At 41.8% G+C, this 23,932-nt stretch overlaps 1 protein-coding gene across 4 annotated transcripts in view; it reads left to right on the forward strand.

Moving 5' to 3' along the window:
- Positions 1–23,932, forward strand: part of SORT1 (sortilin 1) — a 74,436-nt gene that overhangs the window by 24,498 nt on the left and 26,006 nt on the right. For all 4 annotated transcript variants that reach the window (XM_022584152.3, XM_022584153.3, XM_022584155.3 and 1 more), the window contains exons 2-7: positions 5,100–5,159; positions 6,572–6,645; positions 16,856–16,958; positions 17,492–17,656; positions 20,719–20,792; positions 23,683–23,732. In XM_022584152.3, the coding sequence (XP_022439860.2) occupies positions 5,100–5,159; positions 6,572–6,645; positions 16,856–16,958; positions 17,492–17,656; positions 20,719–20,792; positions 23,683–23,732 (526 nt within the window). The remainder of the gene's footprint in view (positions 1–5,099; positions 5,160–6,571; positions 6,646–16,855; positions 16,959–17,491; positions 17,657–20,718; positions 20,793–23,682; positions 23,733–23,932) is intronic.

A 23,932-nucleotide genomic window follows, 5' to 3' on the forward strand; every position in this document is an offset into this window, starting at 1 on the left:
ATTGTCCCTGGATCACGGGACCCTGGCAGTGGCAGGCTGCACAGGCTCCCGGGAGGGAAGGTGTGGGTAGTGACCTGTGTTTGCACACAGGCCTCTTGGTGGCTGCAGTAGCAGCCTTGACATCTCATGCCCGTCTCTGGGGTCCGCGCTGATACCCGCGACTTGCGCCTGTCTCTGGAGCTCCTTTAAGCGGCGCTGTTAATCCCCTCTCCTCGCGCACCAGGAAACAGAGGCAAGCGAAAGTGTCTTGTCTCTTCAGCAGCTCCAGACTTTTTCCCGGACTCCCTCCCGGCTAGCTGTGGCTCACTAACCCCCTGCAGGCTGTGTTCTCGCTGCCAACCCCAGTCCTCTCCCTGGGATCCGACCGAAGCCCGAGCCTCAGCTCGCAGACCCGCCCACCCCGGCGGGTGAGCAGACAAGCCTCGGGCTGGTGAGTGCTGGTCGGCACCGATCCTCTGTGCGGGAATCTCTCCGCTTTGCCCTCCGCACCCCTGTGGCTGCGCTCTCCTCTGCGGCTCTGAAGCTTCCCCCCTCCACCACCCGCAGTCTCTGCCCACGAAGGGTCTTCCTAGTGTGTGGAAACCTTTCCTCCTTCACAGCTCCCTCCCACTGGTGCAGGTCCCGTCCCTATTCTTTGTCTCTGTTTTTTCTTTTTTCTTTTACCCTACCGAGGTATATGGGGAGTTTCTTGCCTTTTGGGAGGTCTGAGGTCTTCTGCCAGCGTTCCGTAGGTGTTCTGTAAGAGTTGTTCCACATGTAGATGTATTTCTGATGTATTTGTGGGGAGGAAGGTGATCTCCGCATCTTACTCTTCCACCATCTTGCAGCTCCTCCAGGACCTGCATTATTAAAAGGTATTTTCACTGTGTATAGAATTCTATCTTTACAGTTTCTTTTTTCCTATTCTTTAAAGATGTTGATACACTGGCTTGCATTGTTTCTGGAGAGAAGTCTACTATGATTCTTTGTTCCTCTGTATGTAATAATCATTTTTTCTTCTGGATTCTTTTAAGATTTTTATCACTGAACCAATGGATGCTAATGGATGGGGTTGTGTTTCTGTCTTGCTAGTTGTTTGGCATAGGGTGTCCAGCACTGTAGCTTTCTGGTCGTTTTTTGTGTGTTTCTGTTTGGATAGTTTCCACTGGGAGTGTCTTCCAGTTTGTTAATCTTCTCTTCTACAATGTCTAATTTCCTGTCAATCCTATCCAGTATAATTTTCATCTCAGATGTTGTAATTCTCATCTCTAGAAGTCCAATTTGAGTCTTTTTCTTGTATCTTCTGTATCCTTATTTAATGCTTATCTTTGCTCAGTCTGTTCTCTAACTTCTTTTCTTTTATATTGGAGTGTAATTGCTTTACACTATTGTGTTAGTTTATTCTCTAACTTCTTGAATGAACATATGGAGTATAATTATAACTTTTAATGTCCTTAATCTTATTATCTGTGTCATTTCCGGGTCAGTTTGGTTGATTTTTCTCTTCATTATGGGTCCTGTTTTCTTCTTTGCATGCCTGGTTATTTTTTATTGACTGTTGGACGTGGCGAATTTTATCCTCTTGGGTGCTGCATATTTTAATATGCCTGTAAATATTCTTGAACTTTGTTTTGGGATGTAGTTAGGTTACTTAACAATAGTTTTTGGTCTTGTTTTTAAGCTTTTTAGGCAAGGCTAGTATAGCATTTAGTCTAGGATTAATTTTCCTTCATTACCAAGGTAAAACTCTTCTGAGTATTCTGTCCAAATCCTTGTAAAACGTGTGGTTTTCTCCTGTGATTTTTGGGAACAGGAATTGTTTCTGGTCCTGTGTGACACACAGATACTGTTTCCTTCAATTTTTTCAGGTGTGTTTTTCCCTGGCCTCAGGTAGGCCAGGGAATCATTCATGTGATGATTAGTACTCAGATGAACACTTGGCACTGTTCTCTTTCTTTGTAGCTCTTTCCTCTTTCATACACTGAGCTATGAACTCCAGCCTCTTTGGCCTCCTCAGACTATCAGCTCATCTCTTCAAGTGAGGAAGACCTCTGGGCTCTGCCTGGGCTCCTCTTCTTTGTACCGTGGCCTGAAAATTATCTCCGGAAAGTAAGCTAGGGCAGATGTAGGCCCTCGTTTGGGATCATTGTCCTTCATTGCCGGAAGTCCAGTGTCTTGAAGACTGTTGTTTTATATATTCTGTGCTTTTTTAGTTGCTTCAGGTGGGAAGGTAAATCTGATCCATGTTACTCCATCTTGGCCAGAAGCAGAAGTCCTCTCAGAATAGAACTTCTACATTTCATTCTCATTTCTGCCTTGGGTAAATTAAGTGGATCTGGCCTTATCTTTTCACTTCATTATCCTCCTTTTCAGAGCTTTGCAAGTAGTTCTTCTAGGAAATGAATTCAATATTTATTGTCTTCCATGTGCTATTGCTATATATTAGTTGCCAGAATGAATAGGCTTGGTCCCTGCACCAGATGGGCTTCAGGTCTAGTGAGGGAGGCAGACAAGATTCTTGTTGCTATGGTTAAAAGTAACACACGTTTTGAAATATCTAAGATACTACCGTAACGTAGAGTGACGTACATTGTGTTAAACACGGTAAATAATCAAGCATTAGAATTAATGGCCTTTTGTTGACATTTGTAAATTCTGTCTCCTAACTATGACCAGATTGTCCACCCTTTTCCTGGACATCTGTAATCCTCCCGTTGAAGGGGAAGGATTGTATCTGGGGTCTTGGTTCCCCATTCTCCTGGATTTGTCTCCTTTCCATATGACCTTTTCTTTCTACCTGAGCTCTGGTCTGTTGTTAGATCTGATTTCATTTTTCTCTTTTACGTTCTCTAGTATAAGAGTGGTAAAAACTGAAATATAAAAAATTAATCATTTTTTTCTCTAGGTGGATGAGTTTTTCAGTGAGTTTGTGTGTTTTCAAAAGTAAAATTTAATTGGTTGTTGGGAAGGGAAGGGAAGGTTAAGGGTAGCAGAAGACCACAATTGTAATTCATGAACTTCACCTGCATTTTCCCAAAGGAACTCTGGATGATGAATGAGGTCAGCTATCCTTTGATTTGTTCGGGTTAAGTTGAGGGTTGCTAGCGTCATCTAATAATCCTCCTCTTTCTGTGACTGAGCAGTAGGAAGATGTGAGTAATTCCAGTGTCTGCCGATTGGGTCAGGTGTGTAGAGCATTGCCTGAAAAGTGAAAGCTTGATCAAGCTAGCCAGAGCTCCTGGGATGGGATTTTTCTTTTATCCTAGTCAGCTGTTCTGCCCAGAACCTTTCTTGGAAAGATAGCCTCTGTTTAGGTAACTGTTAGCCCATGTGATCTATCTGGTGTTTGTGGAAGCTCTGAATATTCCTGCTCTCCTCAAGGAGCTCATTGATGTAATTTCAGACACTGTATCCTCACTCAAGAGAACATGCTGTCTTGCTCTGTGTGGCATCTTACAAGACACGCTGCTGTGTCAGTTTTTAAGCTTCTGGCTCCAGATGTCTCTAGCAGACCTACTTTTTCTCAGATGCTTGGCCGGCTTACATGTATGAATAACCTTTCTGTCCTGCAGTGGCTGTGAGAAGCTCTGAGCGTTTGAGAGTTAACCAGCACTTACTGAGCAAGCCGTCTGTGTGGCACTGATTGTACTATTTACAGAGATTGTACAAGAGATTCTGTCGACCTCAGAGGTACTTACAGCACAGGGGGAAATAATATAGGTGAATTCAGTGGCCCATTTAGGAGGACCACAAAGGAAAATTAAAAGATAAGCAAAACAGTTAGTGTTTTGAGTTCTGTTTCTTCAGACTTGTCTGTTGGGAATGGTGGCTTGAGTGACCAAGCAGCTGGAATCCCACCAGCTGCTTATGGACATGTTCTATTTTGAGATCAACTTTGTGGTTTGGGAAGGATGTATAATCACTTTCAACAAATGCCTATTGAGCATGCAAAGTATCATGGTAGGCACAGGGCATACCGTGACTATAAAATTATATCCTCAGCTCCTAAGGAACTGCGCATATTTGGAAAGGCAGGACATATTTAAGATTTTTTAAATCTTAATAATATATAAGGTCTTCATAAAAGAAAAGCATAGTCGTCAACATTTAGTAGAAATATAGACTAAACTACTAACCCCTCTGGGTGGTGGGGCTGTGGCGGGAAACAGGAAGGATCTTCATTTCTTACTATATACATTTCTATATATATAGTAAGAAATTTTTACCAAGTGCTAATGCTGCCTTTTTGGTGTTATTTCTTTATCAGTTAAAAAAGTGATAGAGACTAGTAGATTATACACATAATGTTAACCTTGAATATCTCTGTGTGATAGAATTATGAATGATTTATATTTTCTTTATTATATCTATTGTACACATTTTCTATAATGGATGTATATTATTTTAAAAATAGAGAAGAAAGGAGTTGAAAACCAAAACTCAGAAGCACCTACAATAATTATTATAGCTGCATTTCCATGTGATTACCGTATTTTGGATATAATATACCAGCTTTCCCGTTTTTGTCTCCTCACTCACCACATCTCTATTAAGGTTGTTCTATTATTATTAATACTATTATTGTTGTTGTTATTATTAAATAAAAAGGTGAAACAAGGGCATTTACTCTTGCTTCTGTCCCTTGTCATTTTGGGTGAGTTAGCCTAGAAGCAGAAGGAATCCAGCTATTAGCTATTCAGCTGTACTGTGAAGGCTGCTTAGAAAAATTTTAACTGTGCTGATCGGGTTACAGTTATATCTGTCATTGTGGGCTGTGATCTCTTGTTTTAAAATATCCTAAGAATACTTTCTATATCTTTATATTTAGTTCTGTTGGAGAAGGCAAATAGATTATCCCATCTCCCCATCTGGTGCAGTGAAGAAAACTCATCTGCTTGGCTTACTTTGTATGAGAGAGAATTGAAATTTCCAACTTATTTGTAATTTAGGTTAAGTGGTTAAATACTATCTTGTCCAATTTTTTTGTTCCAGGAATCCATATCCCCTTATAATTATAAACATAATTACTTTGAAAGTAATAGTGTTCTGTATTATTTAAAGAAGTCAAAGATTGAAGAGGAGATGTCATTTCTAAATTGAGGTTTTTTTTTCCCTTATAGCATGTGTTTGATGATCTCAGTGGCTCAGTATCCTTGTCCTGGGTTGGAGATACCACTGGGGTAAGTAATGTTTTGAGTCTGTTGATTCAACCTAACAAGAAGATGGTGTAGATTTGGGGAGTTTAAGCGCTAAGTGTTTTACCTTCTGAAATTGTCTCCAACCTCAATCGTAGAAAATGCATGTTTGCTGGACAGACTTTCAGAAAGCTGTGGTCGATTTTGTTTTGCTTTAGAACTAGGAACATCTTGTGACGACCTTCTTCCCTAATAGGAAGATAAACACCTTTTTAGTCCTTGGTGGCTGCTTGGCATCAAGATGAGCAAGAAGAAGGAAGAGGAAAGAGAGTGCTATGTGTGAAAAGGGAGACTTACAGTACTAGGGAAAACTTCTGTGTGGAAGCGGAAAACTGCACATTACACATCTTGGCATTTTTCCTCCAAACTGTATTGTTCCGGTGTCGTTTCCCACAGTTAATGTTGAAGGATTGTAGCACCCATGGGCTTATCGCTGTTAGCTCCATCTTTTGTCCCTTCCCCTACCACAGAGGAGGTACTGCCAGGATCGGGGGAATGGGAGAGTCAATAAGCTCCCCCTTATCCATCCTACTATGTAGCCCATCTCCTAGTAGGAGGGATGCTGAGGATTCATTGGCCTCAAGTCTTGAATCAGGGCTTGGCATTACCTGTGTCGGTTATTACCCTGCCTGACAACGTCAGGGACCATAGCTCATGCCCCTGTAGTATTCCAGTAATGTGTGCATCAGAGCACTGAGGCACGTGATGGCTGTATCAAGAGCTGAAAGAAATATAATTTTGGCACTGAAGAGTAAGTTATAAATTAATTTTTAAGTTCCTGGTAGAATTTCTTCAAGCAGGTCTCGTTTTCTTCTAAAATTTGAGTTGTTCCCTGTTTCCCATGATTTATCCATTTATCTAAGACAGTTGCTGTCTCCAAGATTTGTTATATGGCTATTTGAGACTCCCTAGCCTCTTGTTCTAATCTTTCACAGTCTTACCTTCATGCATATTTTTCTCTAGAAAAATGCTTATTTAAAAAATTGATTTCATGGAGAGCTAACGGCCAGGGGAAGAAGAAAAGGACCGATGTGACATAGTGACTTCTATTAGAGCATCCACCCTATTCTAGCCTCTGTAAGCAGAGAGATGATTCTTGCTTGAGAATATCTTACAATAATGTGAATACAAAATAGTTAAATCCTTCCTTCACTGTAATGTGGAGTTGATTAGCTCTGTCTCACTGCTTCAAGTGTAGGCGATGAGACCATCTCAACAAAATGAGTGGAGATTTTGAATCACTGTAAGCCCTAATCACTTGGTCCTTCTTGGTTTTCAGATATAGTATTGCAATGTAGGCTACTACGAAGCAGGGCTCCTGGCAATCGTTCAGATGGTCAGTTGTTGCAAGCATGTAATTGGACTATGTTTCTTACCACATGCTTTTGTCTCTCCAGATCATTCTCGTCTTGACTACATTCCATGTACCACTGGTAATTATGACTTTCGGACAGTCCAAGCTATATCGAAGGTGAGATGCCTAGCATATGATTGGGGCATCTGACTGAGTAATGCATTGTGAATGTAAGTTCTCTGCTTTTCTCGACATGATGGGATCCAACAGTTGATTTAAAAGATCTTCCGGCCATCTTAAATTTTCACCAGACTGTCACCCTCAGCACACTTTTTAATATCTATCTACTTAGCAACCTGAAGAAGTATGAAAAGGGAACTAGTTCCAAGGAAATTAGGTTGACCTGACTGAGTGGAAGAACAGCAAAGGAAGATGAAGGAAGTGTCTATGGGGGTGCATGCATATTAATTTAAATGGATATTTGTGGGGAGGTAGCTTAGTGTTTAACCATCTTTCTATTTATTATGAGCAAAAAATGGTTTTTGTACCCCTGAAGTTATAATACTTACTGTATCTTCCAAGTGAATTTTTTTTTTTTTTTTTTTTTGGCCATGCCGCACAGCTTGCAGAATCTTAGTTCCCCGACCAGTGATCAGGCCCAGGCCGCCACAGTGAGAGCGTGGAATCCTAACCACTGGACTTCCAGGGAATTCCCCCAAGTGAATTTTTTTTAATCTAACATTTTAAGCCCCAAACATTGTTTTTAGATCAGGAGGAGGTTCTCAGATCAGACCTACCAAAGTGCCTGGTAATGATTGTGGTAATGTATGTTCTGGAACCATAGTCTGTACTGTGACATTCACAAAACTTTAGAATTATCTTCTCAAAGGTACAGCTTGGGGGCTTCCCTGGTGGTGCAGTGGTTAAGAATCTACCTGCCATGCCAGTGCTGGGGACACGGGTTCAAGCCCTGGTCTGGGAAGATCTCACATGCAGCGGAGCAGCTAAGCCTGTGCGCCACAACTACTGAGCCTGCTCTCTAGAGCCCGCGAGCCACAACTACTGAGCCCGCGTGCTGCAACTACTGAAGCCCGTGTGCCTGGAGTCCGTGCTCCACAACAAGAGAAGCCACCACAATGAGAAGCCCACGCACTGCAATGAAGAGTAGCCCCTGCTCACCGCAGCTAGAGAAAGCCCACACGCAGCAATGAAGACCCAACACAGCCAAAAATAAAAAATTAATTAATTAATTAAATTTTTAAAAAAGTATAGTTTGGTTAAAGAGTAGGGTTCTTTTCCTTACCCATAAAATTCAAAACCAGCTAATATCCAGAAGTTGTTGATTGTCTTCCCAATCATTTGTTTCTATCCCATTTTTCCCCTAGAGACCTAAAGAAATTTGACATTTCAGCAGATGACACAGAAATTACCCTCAGGGCCAAAGGATCTCCCAGGAGCCATCATACTTTCTCAGGGTTCTTTTTTGATTGTTGGTCTTGGCCAAGGTGGGAGTGAAACTCTGAGATAGATCAGCCCAACCTCCCTTCCCCAATAGGTGACCCTTGACTGCTGCTCCTGAGCCTGGAGATGGTGCTCTCTGCCCTTTAACACAGTGACTTTAGCTTAAAAATAGGCCAAGAAGGAATTGCCATCTTGGAATTGTTGTACGCTCCATGAAGGCAGGTTCTTGACTAACTTGGGGTTCTCTAGCAACTAGCCAAATGTCTGACACATAGCAGGCAGGCAGTACATATTAATTGAATGAATGAATGGCTTGCCTTCTCTAATAATTCTTAGACTAATAATATTTTTGATTTGTTTGATAAAGATTGACAATGTATTATAGAATCCTAGTTCTAGAAGGGCTATAATTTATAGGTGACTTTGTTTATTAAGTTAGAACAGTAGTTGAACCATTTCAGACATATGAAAAGTATCCTGTTTTAGAAGGGAAGAAATGCATTAAAATTTTTGTAACTTTAATAACTCTTTCCATTTTTTAAAAAAATTTGCTGTTGTAAAATCTTTCTTTATGATACAGTTTTTCTTACCAATGCACCTTTCATTAAAAAAAAAAGCAGGGCTCCCCTGGTGGCGCAGTGGTTGAGAATCCACCTGCCAATGCAGGGGACACAGGTTCCAGCCCTGGTCCGGGAAGATCCCACATGCCGCGGAGCAACTAAGCCCCTGTGCCACAACTACTGAGCCCACGCACTGCAACTACTGAAGCCCGTGCACCTAGGGCCTGTGCTCTGCAACAAGAGAAGCCCCCGCAATGAGAAGCCCGCACAAATGAAGACCCAACACAGCCAAAAATAAAATAAATAAATTTTTTTAAAAAAGCGATGTAACCATATTATAAAACATTTGGAAATTTTAAAAGAAAGAAAAAATTCACCCTAAAGTCAAGTAATCTTGTTTATTATCTTGATTTTTCCCCTATAATGTTATACCATATGGCTAGATAGTCTAGGAAGCAACATGGTATAGTGTAAAGTTGCCAAATTTTATTGGCATATAGGCCTGGGATTGGATCTCAGCATTGTCATTTGTGAGCAGAATGAACTTGGGCAAGTCATTTAACCTCCCTGAGTCTTTTTGGACGTCTGTAAAGGAAAGATGATAATAGCGGCCACCTTAGAGCTGCCGCGAGTTACGCTTTGCGGTGCCTGGCACGGAGTAAGAACTTGGTGCTCTTAGCTGCTACCGTGCCAACGGCCAGATATGGTATGTAGCCAGCATGTACTGGCACTGTGGTAGAGTTTTTTAAATGAATTGAAAGCCTTCCGAACCAGTTGATAAAAAGTGCCTGACAGCAGGTGCCTCCGTGGCTTCTACAGATGCACACCCCCCTTCCCCGCCAACATGCAGGTGTTAGTAACGCTTGGCGTTGCAAACTATAACCATTCTGATTGGTCAGTGCTCGTACCATGATACTTATCATATTCTCTCTGCTAGTAACCCATCATTTTTGTTAGGTTGAAAGAATTTATTTAATCATTATTCTCTTGGACAGTTAAGTTGTAGCTACTTTTTTCACTATTGTTAATGCTGCTGTAATCAACATCACACATATATGTCACAGAAGATGCCTATTTCCAGTTTATGTTTTGGTAGCAAATGAAAACCTCCTCTCTGATTGATCTCTACATGTTTTGAAGCCTTTATAAACTCCTTCTCTTGGTTGAATTATCTCCTAAATCTGTTGCTTGAGCCATTTTTTTGCTTGCCTTCTGAATTCACTCTTTAGTCTCTATAGTGCTCTTTAATCCTGTGGCTAGAACTGGACCTGACAGACCTGCCTCATACCCGTGGGGAGTGAAATGTGTTTTCATGACTTCTTTTCCTATTCTTTTGATTTTCAGTGTTGTGCTTACTTTGAGACAAAACCAAACCAAACAAAATGGTATCACTATGTTACTGTTTAAATACCTACCACCATCTGACTCAGCCCTTTTCCATCCTATATTTGTCTAGTCTGTGAGAAACCACTAACATGCAGTTTACCAGAGAGCAATCCTATTTGTTTCTGGTATACTATCATGTTACTAAGGTTCTTTTTCTTCATTTTGCACAGCGGGTTGTTTGGTTGTTTGGTTGGTTTTACAAAGGTCATTTTGAATATTAATTACTTCCTCCCTGCTGTGAAGTGAAAACTCTTCCAGAGTTTAGGTGGAAACTGTAAATATTCCTTGTTGCCTCTCCAGTTGGGCTGGCCTGGCCTGGCCTGGTCTGAAGTGACTCATGTTGTTGGACACACCAGCCAAGAGGCACATGTTGCTTCAGAAATGGGAAAGGGAGGGAGCAGTTTGATCGAAATGAGTCCTGAATATGCTGAGCTTGCCTAACTGAGGAATAAAATAAAAGCCTGTTGAAACTACTCTGAAGATTCTTCTGTTTTTCACAGCTTTAATGATTGTATTATTTATTGGATTATCTTTCTGTGCTACATCTTATGTACTCAAAGGTTCATTTGGGATTCAAATAGAAGGCAGCTGATCACATGCCACCTGCCTTGAGTAGTACTGCATGGAGGCGCACACAAGGAGAAGGAAGTTGTCTCTGTTAGCTGTGCAGAGTTGGAGCATACTTCAGTCGTCAGGTTGTGAAAGAGGATTGTTGAAAGATTTGGGAAATAAAGTCCCTAGACATTAGTGTTTGGGTAGAATTGAATAGTATATTAATATCTTCAATTAAAAGGAATCATGTTTGAATAGTATAAAGTTTGATTCTCTGTTAAGTAATATTAATTCATATAATAGATTATAAAGTACATTTGCCTCTCACTTGCAAATATGAAGTTAAAAAGGAAATAACTAGCTACAGTTAAGGTGATAATTTGATTTTTGGCAACTAAAAGATGTTTTGCACCTTTTTGTTTTATGGCGCCTTGAGTCTAACCTTTCATTGTAAGATTAGCTACTTAGTAAAGCACATGTAAGCATTATGTACAGCAAAATTCTGTACCAAATTACCAGAAAACTGCTGGGCTATTTTATTTGTGATTTCTATTTCCTGTTGAGAGTTGTTCAGATTTTGGAAATTAATAAGGGAATCTCTGAGAGATTTCACATTAAATTTTATTCCATAGTCAACGTAAGTTTTTCAGGATGTTACTTGAGGTTTTAAAAAAAAGGATAACTTGGGCTTCCCTGGTGGCGCAGTGGTTGAGAGTCCGCCTGCCGATGCAGGGGACACGGGTTCGTGCCTCGGTCCGGGAGGATCCCACGTGCCGCGGAGCGGCTGGGCCCGTGGGCCATGGCCGCTGAGCCTGCGCGTCCGGAGCCTGTGCTCCGCAACGGGAGAGGCCACAACAGTGAGAGGCCCGCGTACTGCAAAAAAAAAAAAAAAAAAAAAAGGATAACTTAAAGATATAGAACAGATATTAAAGCAAAGTTCAGTAAACCAACTTCTCCAAGGCATGTCGTTATGACAACTTTTTTTTTTTTTTTTTTTTTTTTTTTTTTTTGCGGTACGCGGGCCTCTCACTGTTGTGGCCTCTCCCGTTGCGGAGCACAGGCTCCGGACGCGCAGGCTCAGCGGCCATGGCCCACGGGCCCAGCCGCTCCGCGGCACGTGGGATCCTCCCGGACCGAGGCACGAACCCGTGTCCCCTGCATCGGCAGGCGGACTCTCAACCACTGCGCCACCAGGGAAGCCCCTATGACAACATTTTTAATGATATGCTTGGTTCAGTTTTCACTGCAGTAGATCATTAACAATGACTGCATATTTTAGTTACAAGGTTAGCATAAATTCCATCTACAAAATATATTTTCCTGCTTTTTATTTCTTAAAGAAAAAGTTTATTGAAATGTATGATGATGGCATTTTACTATAGCTTCACTTTTACAAACCTAGGGCATATAAAAATCATGAAACGAGGTGGTTTTCGTCACTTAAGAAATATTCCCATGAAAATACCTATTCTTCGGGTTGTCTTGTTTATCAAAGCAAAATAAGGACCTCAGTTACATACTCATATTCCTTCTGATAAAAAAAGTTTTGTGATTTTACTTACAATATTTTACCCTCTTTATTTTCCCTCTTATATTTTCAAAATAGCTATAGAAAACATGCATCCTTTTCCAGTAAGGATAACACACAATGAAATATTAAATAAAAGCACATAAGGTAGCATCAGACACTTGGGGTAAAAAAAGAGACTGAAGTATTAGGAGTTTAGTTTAATGTAAATTCAAGTTCTGCCAATTTTACCTGGCAGTGATTTCAGGTCTGTGATTCTTTTGGCACATTTTAATAACCTACATTCTCCTTACTGATCTTTTAACTGGAAATCTCAATCCAGTTAATTGTCATTATTCACCATAGTTATGTTCTACAGTCTTCGTGAATACTGAATTAGTGAATACTGAACCATTGCTCCTGGGGGAAATACAGAATTAGGTTCCTGCAAACCTCTGACCACAACATTCATTTTCATCAGTTGATCAGTACATAATCTTGTTTTGTGTGTATTTCTGTTTAAAGATACCTTATGTGTATTATTGATTCATTAACATTGAGCTCACAGCCAACTCATGCCAGAAAGAAGCTTATCTGACTCACGTGTTTTCTCCAGAAACAGTAAACAGCACTTCAACACTATGCTTGGGGGCTATTTAAACAGCAAAGCACCAACAAAAGGCACAAAAATGCAAAATGCATGGTACTATATAGACCGTGAGGACGATACTCAGGCATAGTATAAGAGCTGAAACAAGAAGGCAGAGTGGCCCCTTGTTGGACCTCAGGTGGGAACATTTTTGACTCAAATTTTTTTCTCTGCCCTGTGCATGTCTGCAAATGACTAGGAAAGTGCCAAGAGTATGCGGTTACAAATCTTAGTGAGTAGGCAGATTTGCAGGTATGGAATTTGTGAATCATGAAGATTAACTGTATAAGCTTTCCCCATTAGTGAAAACTATAAAACTATCATTTTTTTAGTTGTCATCCTTGTTGCTTTTATGTAATAATGTATAGTGACTTAATCATGGCAAAAATGAACTAAAGGAGTAGAGAAATGGTTAGTCCTGAAAGCGAACCAAATGAGGATATTTGTGGTTTTTTGATTGTTGAGAAAAGTAAAATATAAGATTCTCTGAGATATTATAAGATTCTTTTTTTTTTTTTTCGGTATGTGGGCCCCTCACTGTTGTGGCCTCTCCCATTGCAGAGCAACAGGCTCTGGACGCGCAGGCTCAGCGGCCATGGCTCACGGGCCCAGCCGCTCCGCGGCATGTGGGATCTTCCCCGACCGGGGCGTGAACCCGTGTCCCCTGCATCGGCAGGCAGACTCTCAACCACTGCGCCACCAGGGAAGCCCCAGGATTCTTTTACTGTTACTTCTCGTTAAATGTCTACAGGTCAGATGCCAGGTGTCACAAGTTCCTCTCTATTGTAAATGAAAAGTTCTCAGAAACAAAGATGTAATCCTTGGCTATTGACATTTGGGTTGAGTGTCAGTCAGCATGTGAATCTTCTGGAAAAATGCCCTCCTGAGTCTTTCATCTTACTAGGAATTTTTTTTTGCATCCGTTCATTTATTCATTGGTTTATCCATTCAGCACATTTTTTTTCTTTAACATCTTTTTTGGAGTATAATTGCTTTACAGTGGTGTGTTAGTTTCTGCTGTATAACAAAGTGAATCAGCTATATGTATACATATATCTCCATATCTCCTCCCTCTTGCATCTCCCTCCCACCCTCCCTATCCCGCCCCTCTAGGTGGTCACAAAGCACCGAGCTGATCTCCCTGTGCTATGCAGCTGCTTCCCACTAGCTATCTATTTTATATTTGGTAGTGTATATACGTCCGTGCCACTCTCTCACTTCGTCCCAGCTTACACTTCCCCCTCTCCGTGTCCTCAAGTCCATTCTCTACTTACTAGGAATTTTGATGCTATATCTTACCAGGACTCCATGTGGTGATTACCTTTTCTTTTCCCATTTATTTAAATGTCTAGATTTTTCATGTTCTTTGGGGGTATTAGGCTCTATTCCAAAAATATTTGTATTCCAGCACTATTTTTTGTTATAAATGTACATATTCTTATGTGTGTTTATACCACAGATTTAAGCAAAAGTGATCATTTATTTTTAGTAACCAGAAAGAGCAGATATTAGGATTGAGGTATAGAATTGTTATTAAAAAGACTTATTTCTAAAACAGATGGTTTTATAGGGCTTTGTTAATGTTTGACTACTGTTCATATCTCTATTATTATCATATGGAATTTGAAAAGTGATTTATTTTTCAGGGTGTTTCATTGATTTCCTCTTCCTGATACATCATGTATGCTGATATAATGCTGATAAAAAATAAAGCTACTTTAAAATAAAGTGCTATATTAAAATATATCCCTGAGCCCAATGCGGCCTCCACAAAACCCTGCTTTAAATCCTACCAGGTTGAAACTAGTCCACTGTGTTCCGTTTGTTTAACTGGCTAAAGTGTCAGAGTGTTGCAGCAGATCATTTTTGTTTCGCTCATGTCGCTTCCCTTTTCTGAAGGGCAGGGATGTGTTTGTTGTGCCAAGTTCTTGAAAAGCAAGCAGACTTGTCAGCAGGGTTGTGGAGGGTCCCCGGGATGTCGTGAAGGAGCGGCAACGTGTAAGCGGGTGATAATCGAGCCACTGCAGACCGCTTAAGACGTTGTCTGAGCTATTGATGATACAGGCACTGTAGAACTAGGACATGTTTATGCATCTCTCTCTTTTTTTTTTAAAATAAATGTATTTATTTATTTATTTTTGGCTGCATTTGGTCTTCATTGCTGCACGTGGGCTTTCTCTAGTTGCGGTGAGCGGGGGCTACTCTTCGTTGTGATGCACGGGCTTCTTATTGCGGTGGCTTCTCTTGTTGCGGAGCACGGGCTCTAGGCGCGCAGGCTTCAGTAGTTGTGGCTTGCGGGCTCTAGAGTGCAGGCTCAGTAGCTGTGGCTCGCGGGCTCTAGAGCACAGGCTCAGTAGTTGTGGCGCACGGGCTTAGTTGCTCCGCGGCATGTGGGATCTTCCTGGACCAGGGCTCGAACCCATGTCCCCTGCGCTGGCAGGTGGATTCTTAACCACTGCGCCACCGCCAGGGAAGTCCCTATGCATATCTCCTGGCCTGCTGTTGGGAAGATAAGAACTTTTGTACTCCAAAGCCAAGAAAGAGTAGTACGGGAATCAATTGGGTGGTACCTAATCCCTGTTTTATTTACCTAGGACTCTTCTCTGGGTATGTTCTGAGAGATGGGAAGACACCTTAAAGTCCCATGTAGTTTGCTTTAGCATTCTGTCGGGGACGTGTACAGACACTGAGAGATTCTTCCCTCCTGTGTCTCTCCACCTCCCTATAAGCTGATCTTTCCTGCCAGGCCACAATCCCTGGCAAGGAAGAGAAAGACCGCAGGTTGCAAAGGAAGAATTCCTAACACATAATTAAAAGTTGTCTCAAGTTTGGGGCTGAGAGTTAAGAGAACTGGACTGCAGTTTCAATTTTGCCCTTAATTAACTGGTTGACTTCTGATGAATTGCTTCCCCTTGAACCTCCTCATGTGTGAAATGAGGGATTTGGACAAGGTGAACTCTTCAGTCCCTTGTGTCTCTCATGTTCTGTGGTTCTGTGATTCTTTCTTTGTTGAGGCTGCTACCAAAATTGTACCATCTTTTAAGTCATATATACTATCATTGAAGACCACTGTACACTGCGTTTATCACTGGGCAACTAACTTGCAGTACATAGTGGTCATCACTCGTGGACATTGAAACTTAATGAATATTAAGATTTTAGCATTATATATCGTAACAGAACTGTGTATAGTATTAAACCTGTCAAAATTAAACAGCTACTGACTTTGTTTTCTTTTATTTTTTGAAATCTAAACATGGAATTTAATACCTCTCAAAGATATTGTTGGAATGAACTTTTGGGAAAAGCTTTACCAACCCAAGAGTTGAGATTAAGTTTCTTTGTCTTCCCTAGCTGAGTGCTGCACGCATTAAGAGACTTGTGCTTAGGGATGGTAACTTTGGTGGGGGACTTAACTTACAGCTTTATTGTGAGTACTGTGCATTGGTAGATTAGTTAGAAAGCCTTTGGCTACATTTACCAGAGATCCCAACTCAAACTAGCTTAAATAATAAGGGAATTCATGGCTCATAACTAAATACAGAGGCAGGATGGGTTTCAGGGTCAATTCAATCCAGGGTCGTAGGTTCTGCTTCTCTGGAATTCCAGAATTGCCTCAGCAGTGCTGTCCACTTATGTTGGCTTCATCTTCAAGTTGTGTTCTCATTGTATCAGAATGCTTATAGCACTTTTTTGTTTTGCATTCACGTGCTACAACATGGGGGTTTCTCAACCTTGTGCTGTTGACATTTGGGGCCAGATAATTCTTTGTTTATGGGACTCCTGTGCATTGTAAGATGTTTAGCAACACCCCTGGCCTCTACTTACTAGATGCCAGTAGCACCTCAACCCTGAGTTATGATAATGAAAAATGTCTCCAGACATTACCAAATGTTTACTTGGTGAGGTTGGGGGATGGGGCAAAAATACCCTGGTTAAGAACCACTGATCTAAAGGAAGACAGATCATTTCATTAGGTGGTTGTCTTAAATGTGTTTCCTAATAGACCCCAATTCCCCCCTTTTGCCTTACTGGCTCAGCCTGGATCACCCCCTCACTCCTGACCCCATCACCCATGAGGGGTTGGAACTTCTTTCCACTAATCAGGCCCACCACTGGAGGTACGGGTAGAATCACCTTCCCTGAAGCTGTGACCTCTTGAGGAGGGTGAGTGCTTCAGTAAAGTCGGCGAGAGTGATGGAAGCTGGGTGGGAACCCAACAGTGTCCGTGACCTCTGCATTCTAAATTTGTCTTTTCTTTCTTCCTCTCAGTGAGGACTATGGAAAGAACTTTAAGGATATTACAAATCTCATCAATAACACCTTCATTCGGACTGAATTTGGCATGGCTATTGGTCCTGAGAACTCTGGGAAGGTGAGACTCGTTCACACATATACAAAGCTGTGCATGATACCATATACAGGGCTGTCAGATGTTGATATTTGAATGATCCAGTGGTACACAGCAATATATTTAGTTTACTATTACTGTGTTTTAAAAATTAAACATGATTTAATACTGATCACAAAAGAATGGAATTTAGCACACAGATTCTTTTTTTGGACCCTGTCCAAGAGGCACCAAAACTCTTCATAATTATGTGGTGGTTATTTAGCATTATAAGGTATACATCTTAAGGCAACATTTTAGTCTTTGGGGAAACTGGCTAATCTCAAACTGACCAGGCTCAACTTCATAGATATAATGTACTGGCTCAATTCAGGACAGTATTTTTTGATCAGACTAATACTTGAAGGAGTAGAGTGTACCAATTAATCTGTTTTTTTAACTCTTCTTACTTTTGGAACTGAAATTTTCTTAACAAATGTCTGGTGAAAATGGTGCAAGAACTTGCTGTAGTTTCATAGTATTATACCCTGATGCCGAACTTCCTTCTCCCTGATCAGGTGATTTTAACAGCAGAAGTGTCGGGAGGAAGTCCCGGAGGAAGAATCTTCAGGTCATCCGATTTTGCAAAGAACTTTGTTCAGACCAATCTCCCTTTTCATCCTCTGACTCAGATGATGTATAGTCCTCAGAATTCTGATTACCTTTTAGCTCTCAGCACTGAAGTAAGTTAGGTGAAGCGCTTGTCTTGCCTTTTGCACTTTTATAGTCTCAAAATATACTGTCTTAAAACGACCCTGTAGGTAATGCTTTTTATGTTGGACTGTTTTCTAGTGACTTCTTAATGGTATGAAGTATGTATTTTTTGCATTTTTTCCTATATGGTAAAGGGCACAATTTTCATGTGCTATCTATTCCAGATAAGTATGATGTCTAGTTGTCATTACAATTTTTAAAACTTGAACAGATATGTGCTGTTGGAGTAATGAACTAGAAAACAGTTTAATGTAATCCTTCTTGTTCTACAGGGGACAAGCATAAATTGTCAAACTCCTAATGATGTTATTGTTCCTTTCCTATGACCAAACCACATCTTTATAATTTTTTTGTTTAGGTCCTTGGTATAAAAGCCTGTTGATTTCTGTCTTTGACACCCATGTATTAAATACCCAGCGCCCGCTACCACATTCCTGTACTCTCCCCAGAAACCAGTGTCCCTCCCTGTCCCTCCTGCCTCTCTTCTGAAAGTTCCCTGAGGAGCAGCTCAGCTTTTCCTTTCCTGGAGGATCAGTCTCCTGTATCATGAATGTTAAGGGCCCAGAGTGGCTGAGTTGCTAGACTGTGGTAGTCATAATTGCCCTCTATATTTATGTGGCTGTCTCTCATCTTATTGCTTAGAGTGTGGTCTAATGACCAGCAAACATCAGATAGAAACCCTTGGGACGCTGGTTTAAGATACAAACTCCTCGGCCCCGATCCAGATATAGTATGTTGGTGACTTCTGGTTGTGAGGTTGCTCGTGTTTTTAACAAGCTCCCCAGCTGAGCCTGCACACTAAAATTTGAGAGCTGTTGCCGTAATGACCATTGTGGGGAAAGAACTAGGATTATCAAATATAGACAAGTTGGGCTGAACAAACAGATGGCATGGAGAGGAGGAGAAGGGCACTTGGAAGAGAGGTCTGGGTTCTGGGCCTTCTTTGGGCAGATCTTTGAGTTGAGGTGAGGCTGGAGGACTCAAGGAAGGTCAGAGTTAAGCTTAGCCAAAGGAGGCCAGAGGAAGGAAACTCGCCTTCTGGGTAGGCTTTAGATCTTAACGCAACAATTCCTGGGAATTGGCTTTCAGCAGCTTGAGCTGAAGGCCCTTCAAGGGAACAGAGAGACCCCCATAGGAATGGACAGAACCATTGATCTGCCTTTGGCCACCCCATCACAATTATCAAGTATCTTACGCTTATCAAAGCAGGCTATCCTCAGGAAGAGGCAGGCACAGTCTGCCTTTATACCTGAAATTGCTTCCCATTAAGGGTAAGTCTGAAGTACAAGTAATCAGGGTGGAGAAGATGGGCCAATTTGTACTGAAGTGCAAATAGGTGATACCAGACCCTTTCCTGTTTCTGAGTAGAATTAGGTAGATTAGAAATGCTGGGAGGTGAACATAACCAGAGGAGGAAAAGTTAAAGAAAGAAGAATGGTGGGTGAGAGTGGAGGAGCACTGAAGGTAATTCTGCCTAGGTCTGCACCATTTAATTTCAGCTGTACTGGGACACCTCTGTCCCACCTCCACTGAATCTGGGCCCGCTAGGCTCGTGTTGCCAACGTCACTGAAATTGTCAGTCTCTGCTGCACTTGACAGTATTGACCAATCCTTCCACTTGCTTGGCTTCTGTGACATCATTCCCTTTGTTTTTCTCCTACCTTCTAATGGTTGCTTCTTGGTCTCTTTTTTAAACTCCTTTCAACCTCCCCTTAAATCCCTGCTCATTTTACTCTGAACAGTCTCTTCCACTCTTACCATTTTACTACCACTGTAATGCGTAAGAGTCTCAAACCCCTGTCTCTGGTCCTGGCTTCTTCCTAGGGCTGCAAATGCCTATCTTGCTGTCCCCTGGGTATCTCTAGCTAGATGTCCCACGGGTCCCTCAAACTCAATCTAAAGCTGACGTCTTCCTTGCTGTGTCTCAGACATGTTCTTCCCTTCATCCTTATGCTGGCTAAAGATTCCACAGTGCTGCTTTCCCCTCACCCAGAATCCCAGAGTGTTCAGCTCTCTCTCTCTCTCTCTCTCTCTCTCTCTCTCTCTCACACACACACACACACACACACACACACACACACACACACACACACACACACACACACACACACACACACACTCCGTCCTGCCCTACAGGAAAAGCCGTCCAGTTCTACGGACTCCAGCATCTAAATTCTTCCTGAGCCTCCTCCTCCCAGCCGTGGTGTCAGGCCTCACTAACTCTTAATGAACTAATGTGGCAATTAGTCACTGCTTTTCCTGCTTCTAGTTTGAACCCTCTGAAATCCATCTTTCCCACTGTCGTCCAAGTATTCCTCTTAAAAAAGTAAAACTAGTTGTGTCATTCACCTACTTCAAGTACCTCATATAAAAGAAAGACCAGATTCCTCAGCATGGCATAGAAGGAGTGCACCCCCAACCCAGCACTGGCTCCTCCTGCCTTCACCTTGGAATGTGTGCTCCACCTGTGTCTGAAGGCTTTAGCTCCCTGCATACACTGAGATGTTTCATCACCTCTCTGCCTTTGCTTGTACTAGTCTATCTTTGTGCAGTGATATCTCATCTCCCATTTGCCTTCTTTTGCTTACACTGCTCATCATTTAAGACTCAGCTGTCTTCTTCACAAACCATCTCTGATGCAGTGTCCCTCCTTTCCCTGCTCTCACCCCAGAGACCATATTTCCGTAACACTTACCACATGTATTGAACTTCCTTATGTGCACCCCTTGTTAAACTGTGAGCTCCTTGAGAACGGGGAGTGTGTCGTATTCATCTTTGTATCCCCAGTGCAACGTCTGGTATGGTGCCTGGCACACAGTAGGCACTTCATAAGCATTTGTTATCCTGAACTTACAAGACCCCAAAGGGCCCCCATAAACCGTGTGTGTGTCTGTGGAGCTCAGGAAGCTTGGATGGAACTTCAGTGTGTGTTTTTACTGTCCTGAATGATTGGATATGAGTTATTAAAGGTCATACAAGCAGCTGCACAGGATAAAGCTGGAATTTTGATAAGTCATTTATAATCTTTCAGAATGGCCTGTGGGTGTCCAAGAATTTTGGGGGAAAATGGGAAGAAATCCACAAAGCAGTATGTTTGGCCAAATGGTGAGTAACAGAACATTCCATCTGTGCAGGGCCCTAAACCTTTCCTGACGGTGCTGCCAGAAGTCACAGGAATAAATATTGAGCGCTTACCATGTGCCGAGTACTCTTCAGGGTGCCATAAGGGATGCGAGAGAGGGGTATGCCGCAGACCTTGACCTGGAGGAGCTTCTGATTCTTCTGGGAAAGAAGACTTAGTCTCACTAAGTTTTAGAATGTAAAGTATAAAACAAGGCACATTAGTGAGTAGCTGCTGCCTGCAAATGGTTGATTTTATGTAAATGGTGACACCGGTTGCAAGAGCATGAAGTACAGCGTTGATCTGGGGACTTACATACTTCTCTGCACACAGAGGTCTCCTCTAGAGATCCATTTCAGTTATGTGGAATGTAGTGAGGCATCAGGAAGAAAGCTCAAAGAGCTTCCCGACTGCCAGAGTCACACGGTCTGTGCACCAAAATCCATTCACTTCTCTCAGTGCCCCTCCCCAACCCCGGCTTACAGACGATGGAGGGAGGGAGGAGACTCCTACTTGGGAGTCCTGTCACCTTTGTTCTAACCTGGACCAGCTGCTAGTCGAGGCTTAACCTCTCTGGGCTTTAGTTTGTTCCTTCTGTGAAAGGAGATTTGTTTGGGGGATTTGGGGGACGGTTGAGCAAGAATTATGAGCCTTCACACCTCCAGAACTCTGATTAGGCTCAGACCCTTGTGTAGAGCCTCTTTCTTCTCTCTCTTTGACTAATTGCAGCAAGTTTGTTGATCTGGTGTCCCAGTTGATAGCAGGTTGCTGCCAGAGGGGGGGCACGTGAGTGTGAACAGCAAGCACAGGCCGGCCTGAGAGTCCACTGCCTGGGAGCCACACGGAGGCAGGAGAACGCTCAGAGTAGGCAGACAGAGAACGCAGCGGGATGAAAGGACTTAGCGCTGTGCCAAGAGAGCACACAGGCCTCAGTAACTTCCAATAGGAACACTGTTACCGTTTCATACGGTTGACGTTGACAACGATGGTCCGTAATCCCAAGGAAGAGTTCACTGTTTAATGTCCTCTACTTAGGGAGATAGGGAAATGTGTAATATAGACATTGCCAAGTATATCTACCAAAATAAACTATTAAAAATGGTGCTTAAGTAAAGCGTCCTTTTTTAGAAAATGCTGGTTAAATTAGGTTTCTACAGCACCACTGTGGTACACGTGCCACATCTGCTTAATTTTATGTATTTTAATTAATTGTGTTTATATCTTATATGGTCTTATCAGGAAGGAATTTTTAAACTAACAAAGTTAACAAATTATTTCGCTCCTGATAGACCTAAAATATGTAAGGTGTGTTCAAATAAGACTATAATAATTTTGATCATTAAAACTCACCTTTACATCTGTATATCAAATCAGCACAGTGTATGCTTTAAATATCTTACAATTTTATTTGTCAGTTATACCTCAGTAAAGCTAAAAGAAATAAATAGAAAACTCATCTTTAAAACTAAAAAGTTATTTTTAAATGGTATTTTATTTTGTATCCTATACAAGATTTTTTACTTTTGTAACTTGTTTCTCTGCATGGTGTCTAAATATAAGATCTGGGCTGCTGGTAACTATTTACTCACCTTTTAGATCTTTGGTTTCTAGGAAGTTACAATCTAAAGTTCTGAAAGAACATGCTCAGACCCAGCACCCTTTTTTAATTGAGTTACAGTTGATTTACAATATTATATTAGTTTCAGGTGTATAACATAGTGATTCAAACTTTTATAGATTATATTCCATTTATAGTTAAAAAAACATTGGCTGTATTCTCTGTGCTGTACAACATATCCTTGTAGCTTATTTATTTCATACATAGTAGTTTGTGCCTCTTAATCTCCCACCCCTGTCTTGCCCCTCCCCTCCTCTCTCTCCCCGTTGGTAACCACTAGTTTGTCCTCTGTGTCTGAGACCCAGCACCTTTTGCTGGTGCTAATCTATAAGTACTATCAAGGCCTGAATCTAGTTCCCTGGAAACTCCCTTTCCAAGTTAGAATTTAAATAATTCAACCTCTGACCTAGTTGTCTATTTGAGGTGAAAGAACTAAATTATTTAGTTCATGCAAAGCATTGAACTAGGTTCTAAGGGGAAACAACAAAGCATAAAACTTAGTACCTGCCCTGAAGAACTCAGTAGTGTAGTAGGAGAGCTAAGACAAACACTATGCAATTAAAATAGCCAAACAGGAGACGAAGGAGTGCCAAGTGGCTGACACAGAGTAGCACAGGGCTCTTGCACAGGGTTTCTCAACCACAGCACTAATGATGTTTGGACTGGACAGTTCTTTGTTGCAGGGGGGAAAGCCTGAGCATTGCAGGATGTTTAGCAGCATCCCTGGCCTTTCCCCACTAAACAGTTGTAACAGTCCCCCTCCCCCAGTTGTGACAACCAAGAATGTCCCTTGGGAGCAAAATCGCCCCTGGTCGAGAACCACTGCTCTAGAAGTTTGCACCAAAGAAGGCTTCCCGTTAGAGTGACAGGGAACGCTTCATGGAAGAGTTAGATTTTAACCTGGAGCCTGAAGATTGGGAGGGTAAGATTTGGTCACACGAGAGAAAAGTGTTTTAAGAAGGAAATAATATGAGCAAATGCAAGAGGCAGGTTTGGAGAGTGTAAGGAGACCAGTTTGACCAGCTGGAAGAGTTCACATAAAGAAGTAGTGGCGTGTGGAAAATGCCTGGGGGCCAGACTGTGGGAACCTTGATGTGAGGCTGTGAAAGAATCGGTGTACAGCATCCAAGAAGGCTGTTTTGGCTGGTACCCATAGGTGACCCTTATTAGACCTGCTTGGAACTAAGTGACTAAGGTTGATGCAGTCTGTTAGCAGTCTTGAACCGTGTCTTTTCTCTGTCTTTGCCTCACTGTAGGGGATCAGAAAACACCATCTTCTTTACCACCTATGTGAATGGCTCCTGCAGTAAGTATATTTTAGTCCCAGAAAAGAGTGTCCTGGTGTCCATTCATGGTAGAATATTCTGTAAGAGGGTTGTAAGAGGTAGAAGCATCAAAGATGTTTCCATTCTCTTGTTATTTTAATAGCTAAAGATAGCTAGCTGTTAGTGATTTTTAAAATCTTGAAAGTACAAACAACCAAGTCTGTACTCTGCCTCAATCAAA

This window comes from Delphinapterus leucas, chromosome 1 (genome assembly GCF_059928025.1).
Source record: "Delphinapterus leucas isolate spDelLeu-1000000601 "Yukka" chromosome 1, BTC_Dleu_Yukka2, whole genome shotgun sequence".
Lineage (NCBI taxonomy): Eukaryota > Metazoa > Chordata > Mammalia > Artiodactyla > Monodontidae > Delphinapterus > Delphinapterus leucas.